The 26,797-nt window shown below is 35.8% G+C and overlaps 1 protein-coding gene across 1 annotated transcript in view; it reads right to left on the reverse strand.

Annotated features, from left to right (window-relative positions):
• The window catches only part of FAF1 (Fas associated factor 1), a 478,956-nt gene that overhangs the window by 110,427 nt on the left and 341,732 nt on the right, over positions 1–26,797 (reverse strand). The window contains exon 13 of the mRNA XM_068539848.1: positions 19,471–19,625. Coding sequence (XP_068395949.1) covers positions 19,471–19,625 — 155 coding nt within the window. The remainder of the gene's footprint in view (positions 1–19,470; positions 19,626–26,797) is intronic.

Below are 26,797 nucleotides of genomic sequence, written 5' to 3' on the forward strand. Positions count from 1 at the left end.
GTTTTCAGATCTGATGGTAAAAAGTAAATGTCATAATAATAATGAATTATGAAAGACCAAATGCAAATATAGAATGCTTTAATAAGATCCAATTTAATAAAGTCTGTAAAAATAATGGACTTTTAATAACACAGGTCACAAAAGGCAAAACAGTGGAAATTCTGGGGACTAGCCACTGGTACTGGCTTATTAATTCTTAATTATGTTCATGAAAGGCAACTTAAATCGTGTGTTTTCTTATGCCTTATGATAATATTTTAGGTAACAACTCCTCTGAAATGTATGTTCTAGCTGATGAGCAAAGTCTTGTCATCACATGCATTAGAAGGTAAATCTATTTGAAAAGACAAATGGCATTAAAATGTCATGTGCTCAGATTCATTTGATATCCATATTCAAAACAGAATCAAACTTCTTAATTTTTAAAGCCAGTATATTTCTTGTCCATAGAGATTCATCCCAGAAGTTTAGGCTGAATCCTCCACAAAACCTGTGCAGTGACTACACACAGGGCCACTAGAACTGTTGGCAAGAGTGTCAAGACAAGTTAGCACCACTGCAATAAGTTCACTGGGAGACAGGATCATATACACATTTAGAGCAGCAATAACCGGACTCCATGGCAATCTGAAATGACAAGGCCTTTAAAAAACCAATTGTTGGCCATGAAATATCAGTGCCCCCATGAAAATTCAGATCTTCACATTCTACAACTATTATGGGATAAAAGGTGCTCAAGCAGCCTAAGTCTCCATACCAAATTTCACACCCATATAGCTTTAATTCATCAATGGAGACGTGTAGATCAGGAGACTAGAAAGTTAGGATCTCATTTTTCTTTCTGCTTCTTACTAAAATATTTGAAGTCAGTCTTGACACTGATCTGATCATTGGCAACCTCTAAAATTAAAGATGTCAAAAAACAGTTGGAATGCCATTTCCTACAAAAGGGAGAAAATAAGTCCTTGTTGCTTTCACATCAATGGATTAAGTGGATATCACATAGTAGATGGCCATCACAGCACTAGCTTCACAAGTGATATTAAATACTAGCTAAACAGGAGACCCCCAAAAAAAGGAAGGAAGGAAAGAAGTCAGGAAGGAAGGAAGAAAAGAAGGGAGGCAAGCAGGCAGGTTGGCTTAGTGGTTTTAAGAATTTAATTTCAAGACAATTTTGTCTGGCAACTGTGTACATCCCAAATCCCCTTTTTGTGAAAACGAGCTAGAAGAGAAAATAATTATGAAAATGTAGGTATCTTATTTGGTTTAAATTAATATAAAACATAAATTTCAAAACTACATGAAACATATTCAAGGGAGGTACAGCTTTCAACATCACATTAACCATTAAGCCATTCAATTACTATAAAAAACACAGTGATCAGTTTTCTATCAGGTATTAGCAAATCATTCTAATATTTTAGAAGCAGTTGAGAAATATAAAGGGATCACACAGCCGGTTGATGTTTTCTAGTGGCCTTAACTAACAATCTGTTCTAATCGAAGAGAGACTTTTTAAAAAGTTTAATTAATCTGATTAATCTCCTATGATCATGTTTACTTTGAGATTTTCAAATTGCAATCATGGAGAGCCTGTAGGGCCAATGGACAGCCCCAAATTTAAAAATTCCTACTTGTCAGTTCCTCCCATTATAATTTACAAGAACTTCACAACACAAATATCAAATCTTTCTCATGGCTGGGAGGTTCTGCTTCTTCCTCTCAAGATCATTCACAACACAAAGTTACCATTCACAGCACACTACCAGCAGCAAAAATCCAGTTCAAAACATTAGAGCAAAATCAAACATGGGAAAAACAAGTTGTTTTAAGAGAACAAATGTGGTTCTCATATTTGTGGTATTTCTTCCTTTTGAAGATATAAAAGTGTGCCAGTGCATCTAGTGGCAGCATCAAACTTGTCAATCTAACTGCATATGGTGTCCATCAGAGTCAGGCGTCATGAAGGGAGAAATGGTTTCCACAGCAATTGCATTCCTGCAACTCAAAACCAAAGAGGGAAGCAATGGCAACCATTCTGTGGCAAGAAGAAATGGCTTTGTTTTTTTTATTATAAAAGATTTTAATAAATCAAACAACCTACTCATCATAGACCTACTTGAGAAGGGGGAATAACAAATTGCAAAATCAACCCCCAAAGCTAAAGGCTAAAGTAACAAATTTGAAAAGACAAAGAACAAATGCTCTCATTAAGGGGGTAAAATGAGGGAGGGAGGGGAAGAAGAAGGAAGGGTTGAGAAAATGAAGTAAAATGGTTAATCACAAGTCAGATATAATAAAGCAACTCACTGGTTCCTGGAGGGGTGGGTGGGTAGGTCGTGGTGGAGGTGGTGGGGATAGGGAACGGGAAGCCTCACACTCTGGCCTTGGTAAAGAAACAAAATATAGGGAATTCCCTGGAGGTACAATGGTTAGGATGCTGTGTTTCCACTGAAGGGGGTGTGGGTTCAATCCCTGGTAGGGGAACTAAGATTCTGCATGCCATGCGGCATGCCCAAAAGAAAAGAAAAGAAAAAACATAATTAGTAGCTTATATTCACCAATTCTTGCTATTAGAAGGCTAAAATTGGAAAGATAAGATAAAGTGGTTTTAATCTAAAGTTTGGGGAGAAAAATAAACAGAACATCTGATGGCTAGCGTATATTAATCATTAGTAAAATTTTCAGTCTCTGAAGCAGAGATCATTTCTATCTTGCTAATGGAAACCAGGATTACTAATAAATCAGATATACGAAAAAGTAATCTCATTTTAATTCAAAACAGGATATAGTTTAGTTCTTTCAATCAAACTCATAGTTACATAAGTCATTGACTTTTACTAAACTGTACTTCAACATAAAATACATACTAAAAGAAACACAGCAATTTAGGGGGAGGGTGATGAAATTCCACAAATACTTACTGCCTACCTACTGTATACGAGGTAATGTAAAGAGGCACGTTTGATAAAAAATGGAGGCTACAAAACTGCTAAGCCTCTGTGTGAGGCTTCCTGATTATGCATTTCAATGTGACTTCCGTAAGTTTAAAGGAGCCTCATATATAAAGTGGAAATAACACATCTTTAAAATACTTATATTCTTGTGAGTTACAAAAGTACTCAGAATTGTGCTTAGACTATGGTAGGCCCTTAAAATTGGTAGCTATTTAATCATTATTAAATGCATAATGATATTTAACATTTTTATCATAATTATTTTCAGGATTAAAATGGTAACTTATACCTATGGGCCAACACTGAAAGATTTTTTTTGCGTAGTAAGACATAGCATGGAAGAATTGTTGACTAGACAAATACAGTCATTGGTTTTATTTTCATTCAGAGAATGAAAGGGCAGGTATTGATATTTGGGAAATAAGTAAGTACAATTATAAATGCTGCAATTTATGTTTAGTAATGTTAACTAATTTAAAACCAAGAATCAGTATCACAATTCCTGGCTGCTTACCCTTGAATCATTAAACACATTAAATCTCTTTCTGATAATGTGTGAACCATTTCTCCAAAACGAAAGGTCATTGAGCAGAAGAAATTCACATTCAGCAGTACTATAGGACTTTTCCAATATGGGTTGCCAAGTGCTTTTTGGTTGTTGTTGTTTGGTTTTTATACTACTTCTTTTGAAGTCACTTTGATTTAAGGAGGCTCTTCTCTTTAAAGAAAACCAAACTTGCAGTTTTTGCTATAGTAGTAAGCCTCATTACTTATACATATTCATTCATGTGTTCAGGGTTTGTTAAAAAACATTTATGTACAACAGTAGAATAACCAGAACACAAAATAGAGAAAGGACCTTAGAGATCATACCTATCTAGCTAACACACAATTCTCCTTTCTTCTTCTCTTCCTTTTAATAGGGAAGTTAAAGCCAAGGTCCTTTAACGTGTGAAGTAAGATTTATCAAGGTGCTAGCATTGTCAAGCATACCAAAACCAGCCAAAGACTTTTGTCTCCTTCCACAACATCATTTCCACAAGTCTGCATGCCTATCCATTGTTCAGCTCATTCCCTGAGACGATCTTCAGCACCACTGGCATATGTGCCTTTGTCCTTTAAGGGTGGCTTTGATTTTCTGAAATAGTCCTAAGTCTTTGGTTCAAAATGAGTTAGGTAAACAAGCTGGAAGACACTGACTATAAAGGCAGTGATTTGCAAGCTTTAATGGCCTAGGAATCACCTATGGAGTTTATTCAAAAGGCAAGTTCCTCAGCCCCATCCCCTAGAGATTTTGATTCAACAGATGTGGGGTAAGGTCCAGGAAACTGCCTTTTTAATAAGCTCCCAACCCCATCCAAGGTGATTCTGATTTAAGTGGTTAATGGAACACACTTTGAGAAATACTGCTTTTAGGATGCAGGAGTGCTTTCCTTGAAAGGCTTTAAGCTCTCTCTGAAGGCAGCTTTTAAAGAAGTTGTCTCCTAAATGTTTTGGGCAATGGCATATTCACTGGACCAAGTGTCTAGTCTCCTGAGGTGATGACCACACTGGATAATTCTCACTTGCTTCATTTGTATAGGTGAGCTGCAATTCGATGTGAGACAAAATTACAGTCTGTGAGCTCCAGGTGATGGAGGAAAAACAAGGCGGGGAGGGGGGGCGGTTTGCAATATTAAATAGAGAAGTCAGGTCTCACTGAGAAGTTGATATTTGATCAAGGATTCAAAAGAGGTGAAGGAGGAAGTGGAACACATATCTCTAGGAAGAGAATTCCAGGCAGAGAGAACAGCAAACACAAAGACCTTAAAGTTGGAGAGTATCTAGCATATTTGAAAGGTGACAAGAAGGTTAGTACAGCTGAAGCAGAGTAAAGCATAAAAGACAAAATTGATAATTTCGACTATTTTCACATGGTAACAAACACCATAACTAGGCCAAAAGATAAATGATGAACAGGGGAAAAAATTCTGAATTTCAAACCACAGAAAAAGAGCTAATTTCCCTAATATATAAAGAACTCTTAACAAACAATTAGGAAAAGATCCACAAATAATATATAAAGACAGCTTCAAGAAATGGAAACAGTAATGGCTCATAAACATGTGAAAAAATACTCAAAATAGCTCATAATGAGTAACTCCTAATTAAAGGTACACTAAGAAACCATTTTTCATCTGTCAGATTAGTAAAGACAAAAAAATTTTGGTAACACCTTGCATTGGCAAGGTTACAGGGAAACAGGCACTACTGTACACTGTTAGTAGGAGTGAAATTGGTACCAACTCCTTTGTGGGCAATTTGCCAGTGTCTATTAAAATTAAATATGCACAAATTCTTAACCTAGCACTCCTACAACTGGGAATTTAGTCTATAGATATATTTTCAGATGGAAACATATGTGCATAGTTATTTACTGTAAGCTTGTAATAGCAGAATATTGGGCATAACCCAAATGTCAACCACTAGGATCTAGTTAAATAAATTATAGTACCTTATAGAATTCAAAGGAATACTATGTAGCCATAAAATAGAAAGGGTTCTTTATGAACTGATATGAACTATCTTTTAAGATATAATATTAGTGGGAAAAGCAGGGTGTTAAATAGTGTTTATCATTTGTGTAAAACTGGGGAAAAATAATTATATATTTGTTTGCTTACATATAAAATAATCTCTGGATGGACAAATAAGAAACTTAAAACATTACTTCTAGAAAAGGTAACTTAGAAACAAGGATAAGTAGGAGACTTTTCATTACATACCTTTCTAGAACTTTTGAGTTTTGATTAAAGTGAATGTATTGCCCAATAAATAAAGAAACAATTCGAAAGTAAGATAGTAACTCTCTTATAAAAATAAAGAAAAATTGCATGCAATCCCAAACTTTTAACACAATGTTAATCACATTTGTCTATTTCTTAACGGTCTTTTGCTCAAATATATCTTTTCCTTTTTGTGGTAATCAGTGTTTAGTTGGATACAGTTTTTTAGCCTTCTATACGATAGTAATGAACCATCATGTTAAATGGTTGAATAATATTCCATTGTGTAGATGTATACGCTGTTATATTCATAGCTATTCACCTACAGCTAGATTTTTCTTTCTAGTTTTTTTTATCATTATAAATAATACTTAGATAAATTCTTAAAGTATTTCCTTAGGGAAAAAAGCCTGTCTGTGAAGTGGAATTATAGGGTAAAAAGGTATAGAATCATTTAATGATTAGTGGTACATATTGCCAAATTGTTTTCTAAAAGGATAGTATAATGCCTCTCCGTGCAAATGCAAACATTGTATGCATGTTAGAGAACACAGCCAAACTAAAGGCAAATTTAAGAAAACACAGGATGAGACTTTGGGAAGATTTAATCTGAAAAGCATCTCTCACCTGTCTGTGGCTTAAGACTACCCAGTAACAGTAAACTGCTAAATTGTCTTAATAGACTAGTAGTCAGAGTTAAAAAAAACCCACAAATATCTGCTTGTTGTCATCTATAAATCACTCAAGTGGAAAGGCTTTAAGGCACTGACAGTTTAATGACAGGGCTGTAACTAATCTATAGGGACTGATTTATACTAATGTTTTTGGAGGGACAATAATCATAAATAAATAGATAATTGGCTGCCTTCTCACCAAGAGTAAGAACATAAACATGTAAGTACCCCATTTTATTTTAAGTTGGGAGAGATAACAGAGAACGTTGAACCCAATGTCTTATCAAATGGCAGAAATTCTTTCTCTAGCAATGTAAAGAGAAGATTCATTTTCCAGGGGCTATACAAGAGAGCAAATTTATGTTAAATGCCAGATAATATTTCTTGTGTTCTGCCTTTTACCAACTGATCAGTATTTATGAGGGCCTATGAAATATACAACAAGGTAAGACATGGTATGTGTCCTTAAGACACTAAGAATATTTAGGGTTATAGCCTCAAACAGGAAACATAATCTGATATATAACTGGGGGCTAGATTTAGTAGTTCAGATTAAGTGCTGGAAAAAATCAGAGAACGGAATGGGAGTTTAGAAATCAGGGAGAACTTTCTGTTCCAAGATAGCGCTCCTGGACTGCTATTAGGAGAATTATCTCTTATTCACCTCTGCATTCCTAGCACCTACTGCCAAACAGCATGTATTTGTTACATGAATGGGCCAGTTCATGCTTTGGTAACCTTTATCTCCACCATGACAATGTTGACCATACAACCTTCCTTTTCCTCTTCCAACTACTTTGCTGAAATCAGTTTAACTGGGACAGTTGGTGTGAATTATCATGGTCTCCCAGGCCTCTTTCACTATGCTTCTACCTTGATAGGTCACTTGGTCCCATTTCAAAATAGCAGGTATTGTCCACAAGTTCATACTCTAAGCTTCCCTCCTGACTTTTTAGCATACTGAAGTTTTTACATAATTTCATCTTGTCACCACTCACTGACTGAAAATGTGACTTAGAAGAGGTGTAAAGTATCCAAATATTAACATATTAGAGAAAGTAGGAATTACTGCAAGCAGCATAATATTGTGGGACGAACAAAGACTTTGGAGTCAAATAAACCTGCTTTTGTCACTTACTAGTTGTTTCTTTGGATAACTTAATCTTTCCGAGCCTTAGTTTTCTCACATATAAAGTGAAGGTAATGATAACTACTTTTGGAATTGGTCTGCGGATTAATCAATACCTCTTCTTCCTTCCTTTTATATGCTTCAGAGTCAAAATTGGCTTTTCCTTTCTCTTCCCTTCCCCCCAAATTATGGGTATGGCAAAATGTTTCCTAAAATAAGTTTTAACAGCAAATCTCAGACTCTTATCACTGAACAAATGTATGATATTGCTGTATAACTTCTACAGAATCATCATAAGATTATTCCCTACTCTAAGGTAGAGATTGAAGATATATACATATATTTTCATGCTATGTTCTCTGATTGTTTTCCTCCTGCAAAATTTGGGGACTTTGTGATTTTATTATTATATAAAAATTGTTCGGCATTATCATACAAAAATTTTTCAGAGTTGGTTGGTTTCTCTTGAAACCCTGACATTTATACACAATTTCCTTATGTATTTGAAAAGAACTATTATTCTAATGGATAAAAGAAATGTGGGAGAGCATTAGTAGAAATCTTATACATAGGAGAAAAGTCTTTAAAAGATAAATGACCAACAGCACAGAGTATTAGCACTTCAGTCCCTCATCAAAGCTTTCAAGCAAGAATCGATTACAACCCAGCTCTTGACAAAGGCTCATTTGAGACAGCTGATGTCTGACAGAAAGAGCTGAATGAACAAGTTTACTATGTAGGCTTTTTCTCTAAGCTCTATACCTGTTACGAGTTAGATCATGAAAAAAAGGAATATCTAAGGGCCACATCACCTAAAGAACTACCTTTACTGAAAAACGATTTAACACGGAGCTCTCTGTTTTTACAGGGGAGTGATATAAGAAACATCTATTTAAAGTAATCTATTTTACGCAAAACAACAGTAGAAAATAACTGTTTATTATATTTCCTAATGATTCTCAAATAAAAAATCATGCAGTTAAATTCTTCCTTGAATTCAGTGCCAGGAAATTTTGAGATGAACTATTAGGCTTCCTTTTATCAGACAATGAGAATTTTAAATGGTAATCTGTAAACTCTAAGGCATAGTACCTGGCGCATAATAGAAACTCAATAAATATACATTGTATGGATAGATGAATGAATGAGGATATGCCTATCACATTTCCTTTTTCTCCTTTAGCTGCCAGAATTACAGAGTTGAATTCAGTGTTTATATACAAAACTTAGCTCGTGTTTATTGTTTTTTTAAATCAGGTGGAGTGATCATCTCCAGCAATGTTCAACTGCAAGGCACAGGCATAAGGAAGGTGAATAGTTGGGTTTAACAAATTGAGTGCAATGGAGGAAGACAGAGATGAGAGAGTTTAAAGTATTACAAGGAAGTGATAATGATGGACCTTGAAATTTAATTAGGACAAGGAAGGAAATGAAGATTGGACACAGGAAAGGGTGGATGGAGTGAAGTGGTAGGGGTCAACAGATTGAAGGGCACGATAAGACAAAAAAAATTTCAGCACTGGTGACACTTGAGCAAGTGAGTGGAAAAGGAAGTGCTGGTCAGAGCCAGATGTTTGAAATCCAAATATATAAGGTGATACAGTTTCTATTTATGACCACATCTAAGTGTGGTGAATAAAGAGAAGAAAAAAGTTTCTCTGGAGTTGGACAAGTCTGGGAACTGAGAGAAGTATCAAGAATGATAACAGGAGTAGAGATGATAAGAAGTTCAGTTATTGTTTATGAGTGATAAAATTTGGGAGAGTTAATAGAGAGAATCCAAACTTCAAAAAATCTTGTCAATCAATTGCATTAGTAGAGAATGGCAGAGATCTGGTTTAATAACAACTCAGACCCAGCCCATTCTGGACCACCCCATACCTGAAATACTGCTAGGGGATTTTAGTTGACTCCTTCAGTTCAATAGGAGCCAATAATAAAATTACAGACTAGAATTGAGCATAGCACCAGACAAATTTCCTCTGAAGCATTATGCTCGATTCTGGGCCCCTTTAGAATGGACTAGGTCTAGACACCCTATCATACGAGGATCAATGGAAGAAATAAATATATCTTGGTTGGAAAGGCAAGAAAATTAAGGTAGACAAGATAGCTGTGGTTAAACTGATAAAGGACTATAATGAAGAAGAGAAGTTAGGCTTATTCCAGGTAATTCCAAGACCAGAACTAGAACAAAAGGGAGAAAGTTGCAGAAACTCTCTATGGGAAGAAGCACTATAGCAAAAACCTTTCCCGGCTTTTAGAGCAGCTCAAAAATACACTATCTTTTGAAGCTTTCATTCCTCTGTCTCTAGCAGTATTCAGGTAGAGACTGTAGTAATATCAGACGTAATACAGGGAAAAATGCCTGCATAGTTGCAAATTGGATGTTAACTAAGAATGCTTCTAACCCACAACTCTAAGATTTGGTGAATTCCATGTTTATTTGTTACCTGAGCAAAAGATCCAAGTCTTATACTTCTCTTATATCTCCCACAGGGCTATTCACAGTTATTTAGTACAACTTTGTTGGTAATAATCCAGCTTGACAAGGTCATGGGACAAGAAGCATTATGTAGCAGAAAAGCACAGGTAGATCTGGGATTTATATCTGGCACAATCATTTGCAGGACCTTGGGTAAGTTACAGAACTTCTCTGAGCCAAAAATAGTTTCCTCACATGTGAAACTGGACTTTGCCATTTACCTTGCAGAACTGTGGTTAAATGGGGTAATGTATGTAGAGTGAGGATTAAATGAGCTCATATATATATATATATATATATATATATATATATATATAGTGTCTGACACATAGCTGGGGCTTAATTAATGATTGCAGTTATGTGTGTGTTTTTTTAAAGCAGTAGTGGTAATCTTGATCTTAGCTATTGACACTCTAGAAGCTCCCATCACAAACAGCAAGAGCTTGAAGGACGGTTCTAAGGGTAAGGAAGATGCCTTTATTGGTGAAAGAGATGGAAAATGACTGTGGCTTCCTTAGCTATAGCCCACTAAGGTCACTCTGACTAGATCACAAGCTGGTAAGGGCAGTATGCTACAATCTACTTACAAACTTTACTAACATTCACTTTTAATCTTGCTTATATTGAAAACTATGTGTTCAAGTCATCAGAAAGTCACAGAATTTTAGAGATAAAAGTTCAAATAGGGTCACCCCTCCCTCATTTTCACAGAAGAAAAAAAAATCTAGATATGTTATACCACTTGCCTAATAACTCTTTGTTCTTCATAATCCCAGACTGACTCTTACCTCTTAACTGCCCTACATTTTATGACTGACATATGACTGTCTGCATATAAACAGTGAAGAAACAGTTGTATTGAAAATCACAATCTTTTAAGAATAGCAACTGACATGTTTAAATGTGAATAGGTATTGCTTTAGGAACTAATAAATAATACTTACATAGCTTTCGTAATGTCCAAATAATAAATTTTTGTTGCTGTGGTTGTTAATTAAGTAACTTATTTGGGAGCAGCTCAGAACCTCCAGTACCTTATTTGAAACTGGGACTGGGAAACATAATTTCTCATATTGAGATATAATAGTCATAGCATCTTTATTGTTCTTATAAACTTGCCTCATCCCTTCCTTAGTTGAGATCTGTAGAGAAGTATGTTAAAGAGGACTTTCCTGGTGCTGATCACATATCGAGGAAAGGAAAGATACACAGAAGGCAACAGTTAAGGAGGATTTAAAAAATTGTTGCTGTGGCTACATACTGAGTCAGCCAACAGCAGATAAATTAACGGATGGATGGCTGTTTAAAAATCCCTATAGTTAACTCTTTATTTGTAAATAATATAAAACTGTCACTTTATTACTAGAATGCAATCAAATACAAAGATACAAACATATGCTGAAGGAAAGGATACAAAACCTATTCCCTAACAAATTACCCAAACATGTAAGAAATAGGATTTCACCTCACTCTCCAATTCCAGACTAACAGTTATTTCCTCTTTCAATTTTTGGTGGTGTATTTGGCAGATTCAATCATTAAGATTATTGGGCACTAAAACCTTTTTGCGCATCTATGTAGACTAACAGGCAAATACTGGAAAAATGTCAGAGGAACCAGTTTCCATAGGTGGTTTTACATGACTGAACTAATATGTTTCTTTTACAGTTTTTCTCAGTATTTATGAAGGAGAGAAATGTGCTACCAATTTAAATGGCATAGGTGACATGATTAGTAAAAATTCTTCAGAAACAACCATGAATATAAAAATTATCAACACTGACAAAGCAATTAAGAAAACAAATAAGTCTCTTTTTAGATCTTATCAATTTCAGATAAGAAGAAAAGCAAAAGACATGATGGGGTATATTACTTTAAAAAATATTTTATTTTGGAAATGTCTTATTTTTAGAATTTGTTTCATTAGATAACTCATGTTTTGTAATCTATATATATAAACTGGATCGAGTACCTCTGGCAGTCATATTCATTTGAATCTGTATACCCTAAAATACGAGAATAACTAGCTACTGGAAGTGAGTATTTGCACATAACTATACATGAGTACACTGCAGGGAGTCACAGAACAGGTAAGGGTTTGGCAACACAGCACAAAGGGGAGAAGTCTTGGTGTGAAGCTCAAACTTTATATATCTTGAAAAGGCAACGATTCTTTTAATTCTATCACTCTCAAAATCAAGATCCCTAGAATACTCAAAGCACAGAGTGTTTAGGAGAAAGACCAAGAAGAACGCCAAGAGAGTAACAAGAAAAGTCTAGTGCATGAGGAAAATCGGATTTGATAAAAATTTAAATGTTCTTTTGGACTATCTTGTCAACAGTATCACCTTGTATTGTTCTTTCCTAACAACAGTTTTCACGTAGACTGTGAAACCAGACAACTGTATCTGAGTTAAATATATATTTCCCGAATAGCATTAATTCGATTAATGTCAAGGAAATAATTTTTTTTTACACAAATACTTGATTCAGATACAATGCATGCACCACCAGGCAGTTATGATTGTAGTATTAGGTAGTAGTGTGGGAAGTATCCAAATCAGAGTTAAAAAAGCTTGTAAACTGGTAATTTAAAGTTATCTCAAAGAACACTTTTAAAAGGATAATTGTCTATTTTAAAAAGAGTAAAGAATGTATTATAAACAGTTTAGCCCATCATCTATATACAGACTGGCTTCTTCTCAATTGTAAGAGGCCATCACCTTTTATCCTTTCCCTCTTTTCCTTCCTTTCAGTACTATTAGGAAACTATTCACAAGTGCACCCTTGGACAATGATGAGCAGTAATTATGACTTGCTGACAAAGAGATATGAACAATTACTAAGCCCATTTTGAAACCCTACACTAATAAAGTCATTAGATGCCGCCCTTGCCATGATCCTTCTAAAAGCTTCTGAAGTTACAAGAACACACGGCATTGTTTGCAGGGACAATTGCTGCTGGCAGAACGCAAACCTTGAGTTAAACCATGCTGCAAATTGATCTTGACATTCTGTTAAGACCGCCACTAAAAATCAAAAGCAGAGGAGAAAAGGAGAAAATGAGTGGGTAGGATGTAATCATGGAACAGGAGGGGTTCCTCCTCACCTTCTCTCCTCCCTCTTCACAAAACAAACCAGGGAGAAAATGACAAACTCTCCTGGTGTTTTAGAACCTTTATTTTAAAGCATTAATTAAGCCTTGACCTGGGATGTTTAGGATGGCAATACATTTCCTTTACAAGTATGGGAAGGAAAACATGTCACAAAGGAAATAAAGAAGTTTGGGGAAAATTATATGGAAATCTGGCATGAAGGCTCTCTGGAAGTCTTAGTACTCTGACCACAACATGTCCATCTGTTTTATCAGCTACTTTTGCAGAATCCATATCTGCTCCTAAGGTAGCAGCTGGATATTAACACTCCTTGTGTCTCCCATGCAGACCCCACACCTGGGCTATATTTGCTGGATCAAATGGAAGTGTAGGGTTAGAGTAACATGGTCAGCTAGCTTCAGCCAGGCATGAACCAGTGAGTAGTTTGGAATTAAGGGTAAGCCACCGTGATGGAAAGTGCAGGCAAAGACAACCTACTGATAATAAGAGATTTAAGCCAATTAACTCTTGCCAAAGATTAAGTAATGTGGAAAACTATCACTTGAATATTAAGGCTAACAAGTGCCTGTCAGCATAGCAGCAGAAGTCTACAGTGACCTGATAGACTGCACCCAAGTGCATTAAATTCAAAAGCTAATATTGATAGGCAATAGAATTCTGTCTGTGAACATTGGTACTAACTGTGTATGCAAAATTTAATACAAAGCTATGTATGTTACATGCAACCTGTGTAACTCAGGCACTGTCAGCAATTCCTAGGGAACACTGCTTAGAAATAGTGTGCAATGCCTGATTTAACACTGTGTAGCATGTACACTGATGTGCCACACACTTTCAACTCAGGAACTTACATATAAGCAACTCATTTTTCAGCGCTCATAGCCGGCTAATTACCCAGTTGGCACTATCCTAGTCAAATTCAATGTTTAAATTTTCTAGAATTAGATAATCTAAAACAATACCTATATTGGATGTACTAAGTAAGACATTTGCCATGTGGGCCTGTTCAGAACAAGTGATACCCATTAACCCACTTATTACTGGTTAATATTGGTGGTTTATTGTGCCACATATGTTATATGGCTTTCCTTCATGAAGCAACTTCAGTCAAGAACCTGCAGTTCAGCACCAAGGGCACTCATGTGCCAATGTTCCCATTACCCAGTCCCAAACAGCTCTAATAGAGGTAAGCAAATCAATACTTATTGTGCTAGTGTTTTATATCGTTCTCTCTCTACTTAATTCTGATGGTGCCCAAATGGACCTTTGCCTACCTTCTTGGCACAGCTCATCATGAAGCCAGTCCAGTATTCCTATATATCCTATGGGCATATTTACTTTAATCAATGTCACCACCAGTGCAGAAGGCTCAGACTACCATCCCAAATGGCCCCATTTGAGAGGCCAATTACTTTAGAGATATCATAGAGACTTGGTGAGTCTGGGGAAGAAACTTTGGAACCAATGGATAAACTCATCTTGGTTGGAATTCAATCCTCTTTCCAGATGGTGGGTGCCTGGGGCACATGAGCATAGGCCACGATAGCCTGGGGTGCTATAGTGCCAGCAGAAGACGAGGTACCCAGTCTGGACATTTTTAGTTCATTCTGCAAGGAGAAGGCTTTTGAAGGCTTTTGCTTTATTATTCCTATTAATGGCTGTGGGGGAAAAATCGCGCAATTAGAGGGATATGGTAGCATTTCCAATGCTCTTTCTACTACCCAAGCTGGTCTCTCTTATCCATTATGTTTCAATAAGCCTATTAGAGATTATTGGTTTATTTATCAATATAACACTTATTTTTTAAAAGGCACTTTAATGCATTGAGATTATAGACATAGCTCCCTTGGGGAGCTGACAACCTAGCAGGGAGATAGACGATAAACATTCAGTATAATGAGTGCCATCAATACAAGTTAGTACAGTGATACTATGGGAGCATATAGAATGTGCATTTTTACCCGGACTGAGGCAAGGGAAGAATGGGAAGATGCAAGGCTTCCTACAAGTGATATGTGTTCTGAATTTTAAGAAATTATTCTTTCATAGACCAAGCATTCATTCACTACATTGTGCTGAAAATATTTTTCTGCTCCACTGTCTGCCTATAAGCATATGCCAGTACCAGGATGAATCATTAACAAAACAACGTCTTGGAATCTGTCCATCCCGGTTGGTTGGCCTTAATCCTCAATTTGGTTCAGACCACACAGGATTACATTTTTTCTCTATTTTTTCTCTCTTCCACAATTCACATAGCTAATTATGAGGTTTAAAATACCAATATCCTTTTATAAGAATAGCAAATACCTGCAACCCAACAAACTAGGAATGCTGCTAATATTAAAAATCTCTGAATAGAAAGAGTGAAATTCTATTATCACCTTCTTGTGTCATCTCTTTCAAGTCCTTCCCTGGCTCACTCAGGTAGAGTGACTCAGTATGAAGTTCATCTATACTCCCAAAGCACCTTGTACATATTTCATGTTACATATTAGCTCTTATGTCTGTCTTGCTTACTAGACCATGAGTGTTTTCAGCATTAGCACTGTGTCTTTTTCAACTTTTCATCCTCAGCGCATAGCACCAATCCTGGTTCATATTAAACATTCAGTAAATGTTTATTCAATGAATAAACATGGAGGAATATATACCTTTCTTAAGATATTTTAGCCACTTCCAGAAGTGATATGCAAGATCTCTTTGTTTACCATTATCTATCTGTTTTTAGCTTTTTCTTTACCGGCATATCCTACTGTTTCTATCAGGATCGTTGTTCAACTGGATATTTGGGAAATTATACCCTCTAGCACCTCTCAAGACTAACAAGGGCTTTCTGCCTACTGCTTTAAGAAAGAATGGCTCTGAAATGCAACTACACATGGCAGCCAGTAAGACTATAGAGAGTTTTCCAAGAAAGAAACCTTATTTAGATACACAATACTGAAATTATAAGCAACATTCTTAAGTGGAATTAGAAGAATACATTCATTTGCCAAATTTTTATTGTTTCTTTCTCCCAGAATTTTGTAAAGTGCCTTGTTTAATGAGACAAATAGAATAAGTCCTTCCAGAAGATCACAATTTAGTGAGGGAGAAAACAGGCAAGTAATCACTACTGCTAAAGTTTGATGTCTCAGTTCACATTTGGAATGTTCCAAGATCAATCTAGAAGTTATTCTAATCCATTATACAGATATAGGTTGGTTAACTTAAGTACTCAACTTAGAAAGTTACTAGAATCATTTTGAAAGTGGGAAATCCAAATCATCAACACCACAGGGGTGTATACCAGTGACATTCTATAGTTCTTTTATATTCTAGTTTGTTAGCGAAATCAGGTATTCTGGTTTGTTAGCAAAATCAGGAAATTTGACTTATAACAGCAATTCACATTCATATTCTAGTAACTTTACCAAAGCATTCACTTAGTTCGATATCCTTCACTTGTCTTCTAGAAACAGGAGAGATTCACAGTAAATTATGGAGGACTAATGTTTCTGGAGGCTTAATCCAAGTATTTCTTAAGCAAAAATAAATTTGCTTGGCAAGTCCCTTCCTGTCTTGGGCATCAATGTCTCCAGCTATCATACCAGAGGATAGTCTCAGAAAACCACTAAGGAAGCATCCAGGCTAAATAGCTTATAGGCTTAGGACTCTTGAAACTTATATGATTAGCCCGAACTAGGATAACTAGATATGGGACCAGACAAGAAATACACCAGGAATTTATTTCTAAACTTTAACATTTGTCATAAAGAAATCACAGTTGAAAGGAAACCCACAGCAACAATCTTATTTGTGATGTCTAGACATCTCTTCTGTATTTCCACATATTAATTTGTCCCATTTAACTACCTGGTAATAGCAAATGATGGCACAAAAACTTTTGTTATATAGACCACTGACCAATAAACATTAGTACAGCAGACTTCTATTGAATTGAGAGGGAAAGTTTTAGGTTTTGTTACTCATTGTTAATCACATCAGATGGATGATGCAATCAATTTTCATGGCAAACACTTTTGAATAAATGTGATAAAGATCCAAGAAACATCACAGAGATGGAAACTCAAATAATTGTATTTAGATTAATCTATGGTAGATGGTAAGAAAATTGTGGCTAAAGCTAAACTCTTTCTGGGGGGCAAGAAATCAGCCTAACTTATAATTTCGTATATCAAAAGGTAATCTACTTTGACTCTCTCTTAGGAATATGCCATTCCAGTGAATTTTCATCTTGTGTTTGTAAAATGTGAATTTTACCATAGGCCTTAACTGTAATAATGAGGAGGTGTACATGAACAGTAGCTACATAATTTTATTTATTACTTTATATAGAGAAATGTAATACCTTAACTTTAAATATCAATAGTTTTTAATTTGTAATATGAATAGAACTTGACTTTGAATAAGGACGTCAAGTATCTTAAATCCCAGAAATTATGTTCTCTTTCTCCCCACTGCCCTGTTTCTTGTTGCTATAAATGTTTATTAAATTCCTAGATGTTTCTATTTTGCTTTTAATATCATTTCTTTTTGTTTTCATAACAGTAACCTAATAATGGGATGCCACATTTTTTAAAATGTAGATTGAAATATCCTATCATACTTCACAGTTGGTCTTGCAATTCACTGGGAAATAGCTCTAAAGCCTTAAACAAGGCCTTTATTTTGTGTTTTAAAAAAGTGTCATAAGGAGTTAATAGGACACAGCTGTACTGGTTCTTTCTAATAAGCAGCTTCTGTCGCTTTGGTCACCACAGGTGCCTCTGTAACCTGCAAACTCTTATTACTAGTGTATCAAAGTTGTGCTACTTAACAGACTTCTTTAGTAAAACATAACAAAGCAATTACATGGCTGTTGATTGCCAGTCATAAAAAAAAAACCCCTCAAACACTACTTTTCAAAAGAAACTACACTGCAATTTTTTGTCATTGTAAAATAAAAGGAACTAAGGAATTAAATGGAGGATAGAACAAAATAACAGCAGGTAGCCCGCTGAACTTAGCCACTACAGATGGTTTAGAAATAGTGTTTCCTTCTCCATCAAGTTGTGGATAAAAGGAAAGGAGGAGATTCCTTACTGCCAGTGAATGGCAAAAGATTTAGCCAAGTCTCCAGTCTATGTATTTTGCCTCATGAAAGCCCTTCGATGCTGCATTTTTATCTGTTTTTGGCACTGCTTTTCATCACCTTTAACTGAGTGTGAATAATAACCTGATTTAATTTAAACAAATACAGGTGCTAAAGGTTCTTTATTTATGTATAACAGGGAACATTTCCAAGGCAGAACGAAGTCATCCTATGAAATTTCCTAACCATTTACTTAAAGAAATGAAGTATTAGATGAAGAAATTGCTTCAACATTCTTTTGCTTCACATTTAAGAGAAGAATCACCTTTCTTTTCAGATTCAGATTACATAAAACAAAGTCTGAATGATGAGCAAAAATTCAGTGAGCCATAAAATAATAAAAAGACAAATCAGATGATTTCTAATTGTTCTACAGTCATTTAAATTAGGTAACTACAATAGGATTGCCTTGAAATGAATGAATTTAATCTCCCTGTTCATAAACCAGCAGTCTGTGATGATGATTGTGTTAACACACCCAAAGTAGCATCACAGGATGTTATGGCCACATGTGTAATTAAACACGATGAAATATATTTCAGATGGCAAACTCAAATAGGCAAAATATGAATAATTATTCATCACTTACAGATATTATGATTAACAAACTAAGTAAATTTATCCTGACAGCTAGGAAAGGGATTTTTTTTTTTTCCCATTGAGAATATGGATGTAATGCTGGCTGTGTGCAAAAGAATGTGTGCAACAAAGCGATTACATCAATTAGCATATGCTAGAGTTAAGCTATTACCAACTCCACTGGACTGGTCCAGAATGTCCTGCCTTCATCACTGGAATTATTAAAAACTAAACTTACTAGTAGGATTATATATTAGATTTTCCTTGTCTTTTCTGAATATTATTAGAAACAGATTTGAATATTCAACAACATTATTAGAACATAAGAACATACAGTACATAGGAAGGTACTATATTATTATTATTGCAAAAAGACAAGAACAATGTATTTTGGTTTTGGTATTCAGGTTATTCTTGAATTTAAGAAATCTTTTATTAGTTAAGGTATTTTTTCACAATTGAAAATAACTGCATGTTAACTGCAACAAATAGCTTTTATCTAATTAAATGTAATAATAGAAAATTTAATGCTGAGGATGAAAATGTTTATGATGATAAGAAACCAAATACAATGATGACTTTTAACAATAAAAAAGCCCACCTTATAACTTGTGAACAACAGTATTACCTTGCTCTGTTGGCATCCTTTGTCAGGTCCCAAGCCCAGGTTATAAAATTTTGACTCAGATAAGAGACGATAGATTCAGCACAAAGCATTTGTGAGCAGAACACGTTGGTTAATACACTTTCATCGTGGTGGAGGTAGACAGCAAGAAGCTTTCTCTGAAAAGGGGAGAAAAGACTGATGAATTAAAATATGCACTAATGCAAGATTTCTTGAATTCTGGAAAGGCACAGTCAGTCAATATAAACAACGATAAAAATTAAATGCTATTCCCTAAAAGAGTACCTGACACCTGGAGCTCCTAAAGCATCTACTAATGTGAATACATTTTGCTTCCTTACACTCTAAAAAGGCTAGGATGATGATATTGTTTTACAGACTGCTGTCGCAGATTCCTGTTAACATGTGCAAGCCTATCTCAAGCACAAATTGCAATAGAATGGCATTTTCTTTAAATAAAATGGAATTACCATTCTTTGTATTTAACACATACTTTATATGTAAAGGGAAAATTAATTTTGAACTATTCAACTATACAGAGAAAAAAATACTGATTAAGATTGGATGCCAAAATCTCTCTTACACATTTTTTTGGTTTTTAATCTGAGCACTAAATAGTCTCTTCTACTTGAAAGAAAAAGGTCTGAAATAAACTTGTTTTAGTTCCACAGGTAATTTCAAAGCCCTTAATGTGTTCCCATGTCAAAGTCCTTACTTAAGAGCATGTGACATCTAATTGCCATTTGAAAGGATGATAGAAAAATGTTCACTTCACATGAATTCTTTCTAGTTTATATTTCAGAAAATGTCCAGTGGAGATTTTCATATGGAAAATTATTCTTTCCCTTTTGCCTGATAAAACTTGCTTTCAAGAAATGACATCTGCTCTCTTGAAAGTATCCTCTGTAATAGTTGGATAATCAATAAAATAACTGAAACTAAAAACTGAAATTGAGCAACATAATTTGCAAATGTCAGCTTTAACCACAACAACGATGATTAAAGAACCTAAATTGTCCTTAACTTTTTGGTGCTACCTTGTAGAAGAGCTGAGTTAAAGAACAGTCAGCTACCAGGACGTGGAAAGATAAAATTGTATGGTAAGGACAATATACACATCTAATCTGTGAAATTCTGGTGAAGGAAAATTTCAAGGAAGCTGTAAGAATGTGATGATGAAGAAATTTGCTGTGTGTAATTCTAAACAAAAGAAGGACATTTACAGAAAAAGGGCTCATGTTGATGAAAGTCTGATGCTTAGAATTATCCTGATAAATAATCCAAATAATAATCTTAATAATCCTAATCTTAATAATAATAATTAAAATATTTTCTTCAAAGAGAAATTTTGTACTAGATGAGGTAGCCACAGGTACTTTAATCCCCAGAATAAACCTGTAAAATACTATTCTTAACTTCATTACCCTATGAGGAAATTGAGCTTTAGAAACCTGACTTATCCTAAATTCTACAACTAGTAAGTAAGTAGTACATCTGGGATTGGAACCCAGATTGACTGACTCCAAGCCTAGTGTTCTTTCTTTGGATACTGTAGCAGGGAACCTAACTGCACTATAGTGAAGACCTGGAGAGCTTGTAGAATATTAAGGCACCAGATGCTCATATATCAGTGCTTCCGGGGGCCTCAGAGACAGCATGTAATGGGAATAAGGACAAAATGCTTCCATGTGTCCATTCATTCATTCATTCATTCAACAAGTATTGGTTAAAATGGTCTTCGTGTCAGGCCCAGCAGGAAGCAGTGGTGATTAAATGCTGAACAAGAAAGATTTAGGGTTTTTTCATCTATGTTGATATATGCAGATACCAGTAGCTGGTATCTAGGAAGTTTGTAATCAGATACATTGTTGGAGAGATACTTATCTAGAAAATTCCTACTCATCCATTAAGGCTCAAAGCAAATGCTTCTGGGAAGCCTGCCCTGATTAAGAGCTTCCTTTTCTGGGCCCCTATCTCTTCTATTTTAGTATTACAATTGTTTACCAGTTTCCCCTCTAGACAAAGTTTCTCAAGGGTGAGGACTGGGTCTCTTTCAGTCTTCTTTGTATCCCTAAGTTAGCACAGGTCTCAGCATGTTTGAGGAAAGAAACATAAATGCTGGTATCAACCACAGCCCTCTGGCAAAAAACACACCAAATGGTAGCAGCAATGCCAAATCACTCTTAGTAAACAAATCTAGAAATCTGCTGCTTTAGGGAAAGGAACATGAACCTGGCAGCACTAACAAATTCAGAGCTCCTCTTCTTAGAAGCTCTCTGGCCCAACAGACAGGGGGATGTCAACCTCTAATTCTGCTTGATCGTATCTCAGCAACTACCTTTAATGAGACACTGGGAACAAGAGAGCTGTCCACTTTTGAATCAGCATATTTCTAACCAAACAATAGCAATGGCTAAATCTTTAAAATGCCTATTTCTCTCAAGAACACTGCAATGGAATATTTAGACTTTGGGAAAGAGATTAGCGATTTACATTGCTATCTCACTGATTTAATTTAAATGCTCTTCCAAACCAAACACACATGTGCTGAAGAGGCTACTAGGAAACCCAACATGGAGAGTTCCCTATACGTGCAGCTGACAGTGTTGACTGAAACTAAACTTGGAAATCCAGGGCACTAATGCACAATATCAAGCAATAAAACAGCATCTCTTTGGCAATATTTAATTTAAAAAAGAAGAAAGAGGCAGGCGAAGATCAGGCACTGTTTTGGAGGATCAACCATTCTGCATTTCAAAGCATTGGTCCCTGCAATATCCAGGTTACTGTGCTAGAATCTCGACTATTATATCGCAGTTGTGAGAGGGAGGGCAAAGATGTGTTTACTCAGTGATTAGGCCCTTAGAATAAGCCTCTAGCTCCTAGAGAGACCGCTCACCACTTATTCATTTGGGCCAATTCACAAAGCCTAGGAAGATTAAACATCCATGCTGAGAAGACAAGCGAATGCAGACGGTGAAAAAGAAATAAAAATTCTTTAAAAACTCTGAGATGACTTCATTATTTTTCCACAAGGAAACTTTAGGAAAGTGTTTAGTTAGAGAAAAACCCACATTGACCTCTCTCTAAACCCTTAATCTTTCCTTTGTGGTGGCATTGCTTTGTGGTAAGCGACTGGCTCGCCTCACCCCTCTTTTCACTAGAAGCTGAGAGAAAAAAGGCTCTGGAGAAACAGTTTTCGTTCTAGGGACACAAACCCCTGACACTGTTAAAACATGAGATGCCAGGAAAACACACTTAAAAAAAAATTCTCACTTTAAGCTCTAAACTGTGAGAAAGGAGATGATACAAAGAGTATCAGAAAAGGATCTTCAGGTTGGGGGTACTCCCAGAGTAGCTTTCAAAAGAGAAACTGAATAATCTTAAAATAATCTTTTCTCTCAAACACAATAAGCTTTCAACAAAAATTTTTCTTCTGCTATTATGACAGTAAAAATAAGCCAAATATAAAGCCTCAATAATATGCAAATGCTACTAAATTTGGGCAACATAAATCTCTGATTAAATTATAGGCACACCTAAATGAACCCCGGACTCAGATTTCTGATTACTTTATTGAGCTCAACTAAACACAGTCCAAAACAGTGAGAACTGGGTTCAGCATATCAGAAAACTGCTTTTGCGAAGAAAGGGCATCTAGTACATAGAAAAAGCATAGGAAAATGTTTTGTTTTCCATTACTATAACCATTTTTCCCTTTGGCCCATGAATAATTTACTTCAATAACATTTACAGAGTGCCTATGTGTTAGGCATTGAGAATACAAAGATGAATAAAACAAAGTTCCCTTGCTTTCTAAGAGTTGGGGGTGCGGAGCGGGTGGCATATGGAGAAAGCAAAGAGTTAATTGCAGTATCATATGAGAAGCAATAAGATTGGGGCATTAAAAAACCCTACATTTTATTTGTCCTTCCTAATTTGGCAGAGAGGTGTAAGTCTGGCTGACGACAAAGACAAGCAGCCCAGCTATACTCTCCTCAGACTCCCTCTTTGTGATCCAGGTTTTGGTTAACAGTTAAAGGAAAGTCTCCAAGCATTAACGTAACAGAAAGCTCTGTGCTAAACCCAGTTTTGCCACTCACCAGCTGTGTGACTGTGGGGGTTAGATGGGTGTTGTAACAATTGTGGATAAAGTAGGTAAAGTGCCTATTTACAATGCCTGGGCCATAGTAGGTGCCAAGTAAAATGCAGCTATTAGGATCAAGATTCTGGAACTATCCATGCAAAATAAAGGATCTGAAAGCCATTTCAAGAGAAATGATAGCCATGAAAACGTATGAAAGATTATACAGCTCCTTCATTTCTCCTACTGGCCATAGTGTTTGGGATGCTTCATTGTGTCTGTGCCTTCAGGGCCTCACTAATCTTCACATTCAAACCCAGGAGCTAAGGTACTAAGTTGATGCTTAGGAAGTGCCAAGCTGACAGCAACCAGTGTGACTTGGCCTTGAGCTACAGTAGCTATTGTATTTAGACACTTAGCATCACAGAACCACAGAACATTAGAGCTGGAAGAAATGAGCTGGCTATGTCTCAAAATAAGCCAGGCACAGAGCAGACACTTAGAAAATATTTGCTGATGGACTGAAAAGGAAGTTGTCTAGTTTCATTTTAAGTACGAGAACATCCATAATCTGTGTGTTCAATGATTTTGAAGTTGATATGACAAACGATTTCTAGAAATGGTATTTCATAGTTTTTTCAGTGTAAGAATTAAAATAAATTAAAAATAATTTCCTTTGTATAAATTGGGAGCTGATTTTATTTCTCCTCTTTCAGTTTCTCTTCTCCTTTTCTATCATCATTATCATCACCATAATAATCAGAATTATCGCTGTTCTTTTCTTTTAAGTTTGGGGGTGGTTTACTGATACAAACAACTGATACACTGATACAACAATAAACACTCTTTTATATTTTACCTAGATTTATCAATTATTAACATTTTGCCATATTTGCTCTATCATTCTTTTTATGCTTCTTTCCCTGAAACATTTAAAGTTGCAGATATCATGACACCTCCACCCTACTTTAGTGTTTGTCTCCTAAGAAATAAGGACATTCCCTTACATAACCATAATTTCTTTAATCACACCTAAGACATTTAATATTGTTTACAATATTTACAATTTAATGTTGCTACAGTCATCTAATACAGAGTCCATATTCAAATTTCCCCAGGACCTCAAAATGTCCTTTGTAGCTGTCTTATTTATTGTTTTAAATCCAGGCTCTAAATAGGATCATCCTAGTACACTGCCCATTTCCACAATCCTGTTCCTGTACATGGATATTCATAGGTCCAGCCCAGCACCCAACCATGACTCAAGATAAGCACACCGTAAGAATACAGGCAGGGCAGCATGAAGCTACATTGTCTGGATTCAAATTCCTGCTTTGCCACCGCCCAGCTGTGCAACCTTGGGAAAGCTACTTCTCTTTTCTGTGCCTTGGGTGACACAGTTCTGGAAGTCCAACACTCTGTCTAGATGGGAGTGATGACATGACTGCTATAATAGAGGTGGTCCTAGGGTCTAGGCATGAACAACAGATTGGCTGCTTCTTTATGAAGGTGATACTTGAGCTGAATCCTAAATTTAGGTGATAGTGAGGAAAAGAAGAGTGAAAAAGAGGAAAAGCAAAGAGAAAAGGTTGGGAAAGGCCCTGTGCTGTCAATGGCCTGATGTGTTCAAAGAACTCTAAGCTAGTAATTTTTGAAGAGTGAAGAACCAGAGTGCAGACGGATTTTGGAAAGAATTGTGACACTTTGCCTTTTTTGTCTCCCAAAGCTGAGTTCAGGGACCAACAGGTAGCAACCAACTAGAGAGGTTCCAAAAGGAAACAGCCAGCTACTGAAGATGAGGAGATGCCAGGATGGTATCTTCTTCCTCTCACTTCCTGAAGCAGATGTTGGAATGGCACTCTTGAGGACACAGATGTACTTGAGTCTCACAAAGGGAGAACTCTCATATGAAAGTCACAGGTTAAACAAGCAAACAAACCGAAAAGCCTAAAGCAAAATCAAACGCTCGTCATAAAATAAGCTGACAAATGTTCATTGGGTACAGAGCTTTATCAGTTTTCATTGTTCAAATGGTAATACTCAGGTTATAAAATACCTTTGAGGAAGATAAACATGTGTCTAAAGTTTCTATGAATAAGGAAATTGGAAGCTCAAGTGATTGGCTGTTATAGCAAACTGTTTTTACTTTCTTTTTCTGTGAAATATTTACTTATATTGCTTGCCCATATTGAGTTGTTGTCTTCTTTTTATTGATTTTTAGAGTTCTTCATAAATGTATATGCTAGAGAAATTAAGTTTCCAATATCTCTAATAAAGATACTAGGCACTACTTAACATCAGAAATACTTCGATTTTCTTAATACAGTTATTTATAAACGATTGTAAATGACAAGGCAAATATAAAACCAACAGATTGTACTGAAATGCTTCACAGAGGAAAGAAAGGTCAGAACACATTACTGTAGGTCTATGACAAAAACAGTATTATTCTCTGTTTTGTTAGGTACTCCAAGAAGGGTGTGGGAGAAGCAGGATACTAGAAGATACACATGTATAAAAAGGTATACAAAAGCTAACAGGCTGTGAAATGTAGGAGCCAAAAAGTCTGTAAACTACACTGTGCTATTATCATACTATGATTTTCTAATCATCGCCTGACACTCCACAATTACATATACAGACGCACACAGTTGCTCAGTCTCTGCCACCAACTTCTCCCCTCCCAACCATCCTACAAACTGCCACCACACTACTTATTCCTCTGACAGTGTCACTCTCTTCTTCAGAACTTTCAAAAGCTAACCACTACCTAACAATAACAAAAGTCTTTAGCTGGTATTCAGGGACTTCCATGATGAAATCCCAATCTATTTCTCTATTTTAGCCCAATTTCCTGCTGCTCCTTTACATGCACCAATTATGCAGGCCCACTCATCTTCTCTAACATGTGCATCTGAATAACTTGGTTACTGTTAAGGTAAGGAGTCATTATTCCAAGGTGGGTTAATTGCCAAGATATTTTAATCTCCATTTCAGAGAAAATAAAAAGGAGGCTTACATAGCTAGTCAGTATCAGGGTCCAGTTTCAAATCCAAATCTGCCTGATTTATTCAATGTCCATCTACTATAAGCAAACAATCTTAAAGAGGTTTCACACACATTTTGAAGACATTTTACTTATATTAATTGTTTGTTAACCCTGTGAGGTAGGTACTACAATACAAATTTTTAAATTGATGCTCAGAGGGATTGAGTAACCTAGTTTTAATAGCACACAGCAAGTAA

The sequence above is a fragment of the Eschrichtius robustus genome, chromosome 3, assembly GCF_028021215.1.
Source record: "Eschrichtius robustus isolate mEscRob2 chromosome 3, mEscRob2.pri, whole genome shotgun sequence".
In the NCBI taxonomy this organism is placed as follows: domain Eukaryota; kingdom Metazoa; phylum Chordata; class Mammalia; order Artiodactyla; family Eschrichtiidae; genus Eschrichtius; species Eschrichtius robustus.